Source organism: Cupressus sempervirens, chromosome 9, assembly GCF_028749045.1.
Source record: "Cupressus sempervirens isolate cs-2001-9-10 chromosome 9, ASM2874904v1, whole genome shotgun sequence".
In the NCBI taxonomy this organism is placed as follows: Eukaryota; Viridiplantae; Streptophyta; class Pinopsida; order Cupressales; family Cupressaceae; genus Cupressus; species Cupressus sempervirens.
Genome location: NC_143126.1, coordinates 216,693,967 through 216,707,394, shown reverse-complemented (window position 1 = coordinate 216,707,394; position 13,428 = coordinate 216,693,967). Strand labels below are relative to the sequence as shown.

General features: G+C 34.0%; 1 protein-coding gene across 1 annotated transcript in view; it reads right to left on the bottom strand.

Annotated features, from left to right (window-relative positions):
* Positions 1–13,117, bottom strand: part of LOC149538281 (uncharacterized) — a 40,092-nt gene extending 26,975 nt beyond the window's left edge. Inside the window, exon 1 of the mRNA XM_089799646.1 lies at positions 12,484–13,117. Within this exon, the coding sequence (XP_089655772.1) occupies positions 12,484–12,633 (150 nt within the window). The 5' untranslated portion in view covers positions 12,634–13,117. The remainder of the gene's footprint in view (positions 1–12,483) is intronic.
* Positions 13,118–13,428: the final 311 nt, after the last annotated feature.

Below are 13,428 nucleotides of genomic sequence, written 5' to 3'. Positions count from 1 at the left end.
AAACCAAGAAACTCAGGTCCATGCACTCAATTATTAGCACTTCCTTAGCAAAACTGATAACCGGCTTGTAGCCTTGTGTTTCTACTAAACAGAGTATTTTTCCAAACATATCCCTGATGACAACTTGATGTCTATAATTTTAGATAGCTGTCACCACCCTCCACAACATGCTAACATTTCCTAGTGTTGTTTTTAAAATGACAAACCCAAAATAGGTCCACAACCTCTGTGCTAAGGCCTTATTAGGTCACTTTATGTAATGTCCCTATTTTTTCTCAAATGGAATTCAGTAATTAATTAAAATAAAATAAAATCTAATAAATGAATGGTAAGTATTAAAACAATAAAAAAACTAATTAATTAAAATATAATTACTGATATGATATTACATATCAAATTTTTAACTATAATATAAATATGATTTAATTATAACATTATATTATAAATTGATATATAATGCGAAAAAATGATACAGTAAAATTAAAAGTCTTGAAGGAGACTGAATGACTCTATGCAATCCATATACTTAGCTCAATGAACAAACAACACATCGATCATAATACATTATATGAGAGAATAGATGAACAAGACAGTAAGCCATACGTAGCCTATGACATGGCTTACAAATATGATTATGTTCATTATATATCAGTGTTGGTAATACGAAGGATATGTATTCAAGTAACTGGTGGTAGCATACAGAGATAAAGAGCCTGCAAAAGGGTAGTAACCAGTATCATATAAGGCAAGAATATGATAACTCTAATTTCACTTACCTTCCATTATACAAAGGTGATTGATAAAAACATCACGTTAAGATGCAATACATAGTATGTGAGTGATTGTCATTAATCAATCATTAAGACTTACAGTTAAGTCTTATATTCTAACAAGATAATTAATGATTAAAAATATCGATTGGGATAACAGATCAATAAACATATATTTCTCAACTAGAACACACGATTAGCATATAAACCCTAAAATGTTATGTGATGTTTAAGAAGAGAGGCAACTAAGAGGAGGCACCGGTCGCATCCCTTAAACATAAGGTATTCTCCTAACAAGAAGTAAAACAATATAAGCAATGTGCTAGAAGTTGCATGACTAATAGTCATGATTCATTGTTAAGGTGTGACTCATCCATCGTGGCACATATATAATGGGTACACGGAGGAAACAAGAAGGATATAGTCAGGCGCACACAAAACAAATTAGGGAATAAGAAAAGGGAACCTACAATTAAAATCCCAATCAACATTGAATAGGGAAAACGAACCATATTTTGATCATTCATTGCATTAAGAGATCAACATTGTGATTCTCCTTGAAACTCAAATTTGCTTGAATTACAATAGGAGCCGTAATATATCTAACATTGCAATATAATAGAAGTAGTACTTTTCTTGAGCAATACATAATCAAAGTGTCACTAGCAAGTATGCTATCCTATCTCTTCTACGTAAATACCGTGGCATTGATCATACATTGTAATTGTGTTATCAAAGGTCGTTATACATTCCCATATACACCCTACTTCAAAGAAGATTATTCTATGCAATTGAATATACGCCAAAGATACTTCGAAGATCATAGTCAAAAGCCTCTTCTTAAGAAGTATTTAAGAAAAGACAGTGGAATTGCATAAACCAAACAGTAGCATTGTCAACATCTGTATCTTACATTAGAAATACACCAACGATAGATAAAGGAGACTTGATTTAGATTAAAACAAATCAATTTTGTGAGAATATCCAAAGTATACCTTTCGTTTAATATCCAAACTCCTCTTTTAGTGGTTGTCTACATTACTAGGTGTAAGTTACGTACAGGGTGTAATCCATTTGTTGATCTAAATTGATAAATTCATTGTGAGCAAGCTTGTTATATCCATATTGAATATTGGAGAAATAGATTCATTATTAATAGTTGGCACCATTCTTGTGATTACCCTTCAATATTTTATACAATATCCATTCCAAAAATCAGAAATCAGGGAGAAGACTAAAATATTAGAGGACATTCTATTTGGGAACATTACAGTGGTATCAAAGCATAATCTTGCCATCTTGTGAGTAGCAACTTATGCAAACTTACAAGAGAAGAACAAGGAAAGCCATAAGAATGACTTGGCGAATGAGATGAGATCCTATATGGAGCAAACAAACCAAACTTTGATAAGCCAAATGGAAAGATTAATCCAAGTCTTCCTCCAAGCTTTACAAAATATGGGAAATTCAATTAATTATTTGAAAGGTCACCCTACCCATGCAAGAAACACTAGCTCAAACCACCCAAAGAATTATAACGTATGTTTCACAGTTGAGATACCCCAACCCCCATTCTTACTCAAAATAGAGATACCAAGAGAAGGAATTGAACAACCAATGACTAGAGTTGAAGACATTGCACGAGCTTATGCATCTCTAGAACCTCACATTAGAGAAGTGGTATCATTTAGGGAATTTTGTGAAGATAAGTGAAGGGAGACAGCCAAAAGCCATGAAAAAAATGAGCTCAAACACAAAGTCAACAAAGTGACACGTCCAAATTTTGATGGGTCAAAGAAGACTATATTGCACACATGGTTACATAAATTGAATACCTTCTTCACTTTGAGCCCTATGATAGGAGAACACACACTTTAGTTTGGAATACTCCACTTGGAAGGAGCAGCGCATGAGTGGTGGCATCATGGGCTTATTTCCCTAGGTCACTAAGAAGTAAACTCCTATGGGGAATTTCACCAAAGGCTTGTTAGTAGAATTGATGATAAGGACTTTGAATGGTATTCCAAGAACTAACCCAGCTCAAACAAACTGGAATCATGAAAGAATTCACCCACAAATTTCAAGGATTATCTATTATGGTCTCAAATCTATCCCAAAAGAGGCTTTATATGTTTATAGGACTTAAAGACTCCACCAAAAACTTTGTGAAAGCACTTGAACCTCAAAACTTGCAGGAAGCCATAAGAAAGGCAAGGAAGGTTGAATCAAATTCTTCAAAAAAAAGACCTAAGATGTTTACCAAAATTGAACGCATGCATAAAGATTCAAAGAAGGACAATAGAGGGAAAAAATGTTATGTATGTAATGAAAAACAGAGTGCAGATTATTAATGCCAAGCAAGAGATGAACTAATGGAGAAGAGTTTATGTTTCAAATCTAAAGAACCATGGAAATATAATCATCAGAGAAAAAGAGGACAAATAAATAAAATAAAAGAAGCGGATAATAAAGAAACATCCAACAAAAGATCAAGGCATTTCTAGTGATTCTTGTAATCCAAGACATTTTCAATGAGTCTCAAATCAGATCAAGGCGTTCTTAGTGAGTGTCAAAATTCAAGACATTCTTAGTGAGTGTCAGATTGGTCAAGGCATTCTTAGTGAGCGCTGAGGTCAAGGATATTCTTAGTGAGTATCAAGATCAATGATGTTCTTAGTGAGTGCCAAGAATCAAAGACATTCTTAGTGAGCGTCAAAGATTCAAGGCATTCTTAGTAAGTGCCAAGGACATTCTTAGTGAGTGATAGGGAATCAAGGCATTTTTAGTGAGTGCCAAGCATCAAGGACATTCTCAGCGAGTGTAAAAAAGAAAGGACAATCTTAGTGAGTGTCGAGCATCATGGACATTCTTAGCAAGTGTCAAGATTGAAGATATTCTGTCAAGATTGGATCAAGAGCATTCTCAATGAGTGTTGAAATGAAGAGGACATTCTAAATAAATGTTGTAATTCCTAAAAAGAATTTAAGATAGAGACTAAATCTCTCAAGACTTACTCATCCATGAAGAAAGCAACACTTAGCAGAGGCGATCACAAGTGCTACCATAAAACAAGATAAGTTCTACCTTTGAATTATTCTAATGCATTTTAAAATTGAATATTATGATAACATCTTCAAATTTGATTGCTCTAATCTCATGTTGAAATTATGTTTATAGGATCATTGTATCGGATAGGTGTCACATTGAAAGATTTCATTGCTTTAGGACAAGCAATCTTGGGAAGGGCGGATTATAATGTCCCAATTTTTTCTCAAATAGAATTCAATAATAAATAGAAATAAAATAAAATCTAATAAATGAATAGTAAGTATAAAAAATATTAAGTATAATTATAATATTTAATTAAAATATAATTACTGATTTAATATTACATATCAATTTTTTAACTATAATATAAATATGATTTAATTGTAATATAATATTATTATAATATGATATAAAATGTGGATGAAATAATATAGTAAAATTAAAAGTCTTGAAGGAGACAAAATGAATCTATACGACCAATATACTTAGCTCAATGAATAGAGAAACACATGGATCATTATACATTATATGAACAAATAGATGAACAAGACAGTAAGCCATACATAGTCTATGACGTGGCTTACAAATAAGATTAGTACATTATATATCAGTGTTGGTAATACAAAAGATACATATTCAAGTAAGCGGTGGTAGCATGCAGAGATAAAGAGCCTGTACGAGGCCAGCAACCATTATCATATGAGGAAAGAATATGATAACTCTAATTTCTCTTACCTTACATTATACAAATGTGATCAATAAAAATGTCACGTTAAGATGCAATATATAGTATGTGAGCGATTTTTGTTAATCAATCAGTAAGGCTTACAATTAAGTCTTATATTCTAACAAGATAATTAATGATTAAAAATATTGATTGTGATAATATATTGATAAACATATATTTCTCAATTGGCACACACAATTAGCATAAAATCCCTAAAATGTTATGTGATGCTTAAGAAGAGAGGCGACTGAGAGGAGGCACTAGTCGCATCCCTTAAACATAAGAGTATTATTCTAACAACAAGTAAAAGAATATAAGCAACGTGCTAGAAGTTGTGCGACTAAAAGTTCAGATTCATTGTAATGTGTGACTCATCCATCATGGCACATATATAATGGGTACACAATGGAAAAAAGGAGGATATAGTCAGGAGCACACAAAACGAATTAAGGAATAAAATAAGGAAACCTACATTTAAAATTCATTCAATATCGAATAGGGGAAATGAACCATATTTTGATCATTCATTGCATTAGGAGATCAACACTATGTTCACCTTGAAACTCAAATCTTCTTGAATCACAAAAGAAGCCGCATTATATCTAGCATAGCCATATAATAGAAGTATATTGCTTGAGCAATACATAATCAAAGAGCCACTAGCAGGTATTCTATCTTGTCTCTTCTACATAAATATTGTGGCATTGATCATACATTGTCACCGTGTTATCAGAGGTCATTATACATTCACATATACACCCTGCTTCAGAGAAGACTATTATATGCAATTGAATATATATCAGAGATATAACAACTACAAGGCCTTCGAAGATCATAATTGAAAGCCTTTGCTTTAGATGTATTTAAGAAAATACAGTGGAGGTGCATATACCAAACAGTAGCATTGCCAACGTCAGTATCTTACATTAGAAATACAACAACAAGATAAAGGAGACTTGATTTAGATCAAAACAAATAAACATTGTGAGCATCTTTAAGTATACCTTTCATTTGACATCCAAATTCCTTGTTTAGTGATTGTCTATGTTACTAGGTGTAAATTACATACAAGATGTAATCGATTTGTTGATCAGAATTGATAAATTCATTGTGAGCAAGCTTGTTATGTCCATATTGAATATTGGAGAAATAGCTTCATTATTAATAGTTGACATCATTCTTGTGATTACCCTTCAATATTTTATACAATATCCATTCCACAAATCAGAAATTAGGGAGAAGACCAGAATATTAGAGGATATTCTATTTGGGAACATTACACTTTACCAAAGGAAATACCTTCCTAATCTAGGATGTCCACTTTGCATGTTTGGGCCCACAGACCAGCCACAGTACGAACATGTCTGTGGTCTTGGTCTGGTCTGCCTGTACATACAGATAGGGTCCAGTCTACAGAAGGCTGGTTCGAGCCAGTCCATAACCAGTTCGGATCCAGGCAGTCCAGCTGGAAAAATTGTGAACCTCAATCAAACTAGTAGTGAACTTGGTCTTGCGAGCAGTCAAAGTCAGCAGCCAAGTTGTTTTATATTGCAAATTATTATTTTTGACATCCACAACCATAAACAGTGGATTGTAAACTTATGTTGACTTCTAAATCTCATTTGTGGTGTGCAAATAGGTTATTTTCTCTTGATATGGAGCAAATAAGTGGTTGAGCAAGAGTTTGGTTGTTCAAGGACTCGGAAGATTGATTTGTGGATCTTCTTCAAGTGTTTGTGCCTCATTCATGTGCCTTTGCAAGCTTACAATGAGTGGAATATGTAAGTCATTTTTCCATTTTCTTTTGTTTTCGTCCAAGTGTTTTTTTTCATTTCTCTTTCATTGTCCATTAGATCTACCTATTTATTAAAGAAATTTTCTTTCTCTTGTCTTTAGATTGAAATGTATAAAATTTCTTGCCATATGAAAAGGAACTATAATGGCATCTATCTCTTCCTCAGTAGGTAATACTAAACAAAGAATAAAACTCCATTCTGATTCTCCTTTGTGGAAGTATGTAGATATTATCAGACCCCTTCTAGGAGGTGGTGTATTCCATTTGTAATGTTGAGGTTGTGATGTAGAAATGAATAGTTCATATTATTAGGCAGTAGGTCATTTGTGTGGAATCTTGGAAGAGGAGTTATGAAATGCCCTGGAAAAAAAATGCAGCTATAACAAATGAAATAGTAGTAAGATATATTGTAGAGCATGAAGCAACAAAAGAGACAAAAACATGTAGACAAAATACAATTATTGGCAATAAAACTTAAAAAGCAAAGGGAATGCAATCCCCTTCTACAAATGTTGTGATAGAAGACCACCCCTTTTATACTACCTCAGCTGGCCCTGATACTATTTTTGAAGCTCCTATTACACGCAAAAGAAAGGGACCACTAGAAACTACATTTCAAAATGAAGTTGGGAAATCGCTAATATTGATGTGGCAAGATGCTTATATGCAAATGGGCTCCCTTTTAGTGGTGTTTGCTCTCCATACTGGAAGAAGATGTTGAAAAGTGCCAATGAAGCTCCAAGAGGATATATCGTATAGGGGCCCTAGTTTTGAGAGAGTAGGGACCACCTGGTTGGATAGAGAGGTCAAGGGATTGATGATGCACTGAAGCCCATAAGGGATTCATGGATTGAGACAAGGATATCATTCGTTTCAGATGGGTAGAAAGATGCAAGAAGTCATCCCTTGATCAATGTCATGGCGATGACCCCTAAAGGGGCAATGTTTTTGAAATCTGTGGATTATGAGGGGCAAGTAAAATATGGGCCATTTATTGCTAACATTCTCATCTCCACCGTGGAACAAGTGAGTGCTAAAAACATTGTTCAAGTCATAACGGACAACACAAAGAATTGTAGAACTATTGGTTTGTTGGTTGAAGAGTGGTGCCAGCATATCTTTGGGATACAATGTATCGTCCATTTAATCACTTATGCTACAAAAGATTGGGAACAAAATTGGGTAGATCAAAGAAATGAAGAGGCCGAGGACATCCAAATGTTCATCACAAACCACCATATGACTCAAGGAATAATTAGTTATTCTCACATTTGGAGCTATTGAAGGTAAGTGAATTTGAACTCAAGATTGTAAATTTATTTAAAAGGATAAAATTAGTATTTTACAATTTTTGAATTTCATAATTTGATTGTGTGATGTGTATTCTTTTTAAAAGTATGTCTCTAACAGTTGTATTTTTTCTCTTTAATTTACGTTATATGGGTTGTTGAGCCCTATTTAGCATTAAAACTTAATCATCTTCAGATGACTTGTGCAAGTGAAAGTGGCACTTTGCAATATGCTAATCAACAAAAATTGGTCTCTATGGAGGCAAAGCAACTCTAAGAGGGCAACCAAAATAGAGAAAAGGATATTGGATGACTCATGGTGGCAACGTAAGTATCTCATTAAGTTCACCGAGCCAATTATGAGCATGCTTTGGTATGCTGACATGCATACGCCTTGCCTTGGAGAGATCTATGATGACACGGACTCAATGTTTGAGAAGATCAAGCAAATTGTAAATGAAAAAGAGCAAGATCTCAGGAGAACTTCAAACAATTGCACAAAATATGTGTAGAACAATGGAACAAATGACCATTCCTCTATATTTCTTGCTTATGCATTGATGCCCAAATGTTATAGCACCCAATATATTGATCCACCAGGAAGGCTGCCACCATTTAGAGATTTATAAGTGTGATGGCTACAAGGAAGCATTTGAAAGACTCTTTCGTGATGATGATGTGTTAGCTTTGATTACGAACACATTCATAGAGTTTGTCAATGCAAAAGGTCTAAGAAATGATGTTCTTTAACATTGGTTTAGGAAGGATGATCATAGTTGGTAGTACCTCCATCACCAAAGATTCCAAACGTTGCAGCCCCTTACAGTCAAAGTTATATCACAAGTTTTTTTTTTTTTTTTTTAAATAGTTTACTTTGTCTTCATAAATTGCAAGTAATTTTTATTTTATAAGATAGATAATTTTATTTTAATTGTTTACTTTGTCTTGTTTTCATACCTTTCTAGTTCATTAGCATCAAAAAGAAATTGGAGCACATATTCTTTCATCCACTCAGTAAAGCACAATAGGTTGTAATAAAAAATAGAAGAGAACTTGGTATTTGTGCATTACAAATCGCATCTTGCCTCACACAAGGATAAAGAATACACTGAAGGAGAGACAAAGAGGTGGGATATATATGCAGATCTTGCGGACTTGGATGCTCCCACTTCTTGGCTTGCACTTGATGAACTTGAAGATTTTGACAACAATAATATTATTGGTGCAGCTGATCCCATTGGCCTTAGCTATGTTTGTGATTCAGCTAATGTCAATGAACAAGAAGAAGATGATGACGAAGAAGATGACTATCAATAAATTCTTAATCCATTTTATTGAACTTGAAACAATGATAGTTGAACTTGATGTTATGATTGATCACTTGACATTTTAATGTTTTGAATCTTTGATGTTGGACTTGAAGTATATGATGCTATGATGGTAATATCATGATTCATGATACTACGCTTACAAATTTAAGGTGTTTTTGTTGTTTAAATGTTGTTTTGATATTATGTGACATTCTAATCTTAACTCATGCTTCTAGGCTTCATAATATGTATATATATATATATAAATGTATTAAAGAATTACATGTTTTGTACTAATGAACACAAACTCCTTTTTTTTAAAAATCGTATTGGCAAACCAGTCCTTTGAACCCGAACTTGAACCCAAACCCACATCCTAACTCCTAATGTTTGAAAAACTAATAAAACCGATATCTGCAGTCAACTTGAGTCAAAAATAGTCTGATTCCAAGGTTTCATCCACAAATTCCATTATTTCAATGACTGACTATCAAATGTTCTTCAAATTCTAGTTTGCCACATTGAGATGTCAAGTTAGAGCTCGCTTGAAAACACTCAAAACCCCAACTTCCTGCTCTGCAACCACCAAAAATAGTAAAAGCATACTTAAAATATCCATGCCACCGAGATTGGGAAGATTTCACTGATGGAATGGTCTGAAAAATATTTTTCTTTGACAAAACCCACAAAACCTAGGTCATAGAGCTGTTTGTAAAAGAAATTCAACATCTCTCTCCACAAAGAGTGACAGGACCTCAAACCAGTTGCAAATAGAAGCTAACTCATTGTTCTAAACAATCATATAACTTTCATATACGTATGTTATTGTATCAGCCCACACAGAACATGTAAACACCGAAAGTCACTATAAATTGCAGGAAAATCAGAGCTTTATTCCTTCAACTTCATCTAGATTGCTCTTACACCCTAGGTCCTCATGCATCAACAACAGTGGAAATAAGTTCTATTACAGCGTGCTTTAATACAAAGATATTCTTCTTGCTGTCTGTCAAAACAAGAGAAAGGCGAAGACTATGAGCCAGAATATTAGTTTCTTGATCTTTGTGTGATCAATGGAATTTTAGGGATCAGACAGATAGTTTTTGTGGTACTGTTAGACTGGCCCAAGCATTCAAAAACAAATCTCCAGAAAGAAAGCATGGCATGTGTCAGTAATAGGATGTCACTGCCTGCTAATTTCTGGCACCCTCATCAAATCTACACTTTCCAAATCGTAGTCCTGAAATCATTATTGTATCTAATTGGTAATTTATAGTTGGTGAGCAGATTTGAAGGGTTCATGCAATGTTTGCTAACAAATTACATATCTGAATATACAAAACACTTTAAATTGTGTGTGCACATTCCATAAGCCCAAAGAGATTCAGAACATATATATACATTATCAGTTTATGCTGTAAAGGAATTGTACAAATTTGTATATAGTTCTTTCTATTAGCTTGCTATTAAAAAATGTGCTTCTCTTCAAGCAGATACATTAATACTAATAGAGGAGAGAATAGGGCTAGCAATTGCATTATAAAGTGCAACAGGTGGTATGTTGTGATAGGAACTTGTAAAATAATGATAACTAATTAGTTAAATTAAGTCCCATTAATGCTACATCTTAATCTATTTTTAGTTTCTGCCAAGGCAGGATGCTATTGCATCCATTCAGTTCAAATTTAAAATTAGTTTATCAATCAATGAACACAATTAAATCTTGGGATTAACATAATTGCTCGGTCTTTGGCAGCCACTGCATGACCCCTAAAATATAATTAGATGTAAACCTAAGGTCACCAGGATTGCTTGGCCTTCGGCAAGCACTGCCTGCTTGCTGCTGCTGCCGAAATTCAGGGTTGATTCATTCAACAATTACATATAATCCAAGGGATGTTTGGCCTTCAGCAACCAGCTGCATAATCCTTACTGCACATACTTTCCAAAGTCAAGCTTGCAATTCAGAGGTGAAGCCACAGGGTGTCACCTTTGGTCTATCAGCAAATTAGGAGTTATTCCTCCAGGAGTATAGTGTAAACTCAGGATGCTCTAGCCTTTAGTGTGGCCAGTGTGCCCCTCATTGGAGAAATTCTCAAAAGCCAAGATTTCAACTGCAAAAATCTATGCAACGTGGGGCTGAGTTTCAGCCTTAAGCCTAACCAGCTCAAAATCAAAACTAAATGACAGTGCACATTTTGGCATAAGCTGCCTTTGAGATGTACTTCATGGTCTACCATGTTTTATTATTCCAATATCATAAATCATATTCTCTAAAAGCCATAGCTACTCAAATGGAATTAGGCAGGGGTTCCATGAGGGGGTGCTACAAGTTTATTTTTTAGGTCCAATAGGTCCCATAGGAATTTTTTGGGGGGCTGCATAATTAATCAGAATCTTTTCCTTTACAATAGGAGCCCTGCATTTTTAGGCCTATTAATTTGAGTGGGTGAAAATAGGTGGGGCTGGAATGTCCCCACCAGCTTAGGACAAAATTCAGCCACTTGTCAAAAAATGATACACTTTATTTTCATCAAAACTAAGAAAATCTTTACCAAAAAATAAAATTTAGGAACATTTCCTAAAACTTAGGTGTTCAAACTTCTAAAGTAAAGCACACTACAAGATTCATAAGACTGCTCACCTTACAATTTTCCTAAAAAAAATCTCAGCAAGTGCAGCTCACCTTACATTTTAGGGTGCAGATTTGAGGGGGTGGAAAAGGTGGGGGACTAGAAATTGCCTCACCAGCTTGAGCTTTTCTTCTACCAATTGTTAATAATATAACAATTTCAAATTCTTATCAATAAGTTTTTAAAACATTTTTATTTATTTACTAGATGAATTAAATATGTTAAATAAAAAAAGTCATGAGACCACCTGCTTCCATTAACTATGAGATTTAAATTTTTTAAGAATAAACTCTAGTACAAAATTCATGGGACCTCCCACTTCAAAATAATCCTTATAAATATCAACAACGCCCACTGAATTTTTTTAGGAAGGCCCCATTCATGAGACCGCACTCTGAAAGCTTCAAAATCAAAGGCTTTATACTGCATGTTGTGCTTATACATTTTCAAGGGACTCCATGTTGAGCTTAAATACTTCAGAGGGCTAGAGTGGAGATTGGTTTGCCGCTTAGTATTACTCTATTTTCTTAACTAGATGCACACCAGAACTGCCACAAGGTTTACGAAATTGGATACCTTAAGATTGATAAAAGGGGTACCATGCAAAGAACCCTTATTGGTTTCCTTAAGGGATATATATATATATATATAAAATAAGCAATCTAAGAACTATTAAGGCAATATATATATATAAAATAAGCAATCTAAGAACTATTAAGGCAAACCAGATATACTGCAGAGCTTCAGAGCCTTAAGGGTCATGTGCATCAGAAACAATAATGAATCATATCAAAAAATTGCACCCTTCAGTAGTTTATCATAATTATTTCAACAGAAATTCCAATCCCCACGAAATCATAAACATATTATACAGCTCAAAGGGAATGTTTGCTCTTAGAGAATAGAATTACCTGGTCCAACAGTCTCAACAATAATTGTCTGTCCTCCTCATCCTGACCAAGCTTAGAAACTGCGCCAACCCCTCGTGGACTGTCTCTCAGAATACGAGTTAAGGCCAGCTCGATTAAATCCAAATCTTTTTCCACTGCATTTTCTGCCATATTAAGTACTATTACAGAATGTTCAACTAGAAGGACGTTCTTCTTGCTGCCTGTCAAAACAAGGGAAAGGCGAAGGCTATGAGCCAGAAAATTAGTTGCTTGATATTTGTGTGATCAATGGAAGTTTAAGACATCAGACTAATAGTTTTTGTGACGGTGTTAGACTGGTCCAAGCACCATAAAAAATCTCCAGAAGGAAAGCACTGGTAATAGAATGTCACCGCCTGCAAATTCTTGACACCCACATCAAATCTACAATTTTGAAATCATAGTCCCCAAATCATTATTGTACTCAATTGTCAGATTGTACTTTATGAGCAGAATTGAAGCGTTTCCGCAATGTTTACCAGCAGCAAACTACATATTTATATCTTCAAATACTATGTAAATTGTGTGTGCACATTCCGTAAGCCCAAAGAGATTCAGAACGTATGTATTCATCGTCGGACTCAGCCGGGAAGGAATTATACAAATTCATATTTCGTTTTTTCGTTTACTTGCTATAAAAAATTGTACTTTTCTTCAAGCAAATATAATACTAAAGGTAGGAACCCGGCTAGCAATCGCATTATATAGTGTATCAGGTGGCTTGCTGTGATAGCGACTTGAAAATAGTATTTTTAAATTTTTAAATTTTTAAATTTTTGGAACTTGTTAATGTTGTTTTGTAATCAAATTTATTTATTTATTTTGGAATGGTAGACAACGCAAATAATATTTGTATATTTTATAAATTTATAGTGTTAATTAATGATTAAATAAATTATTTAAATAAATTATATTGTTTGATAGGTG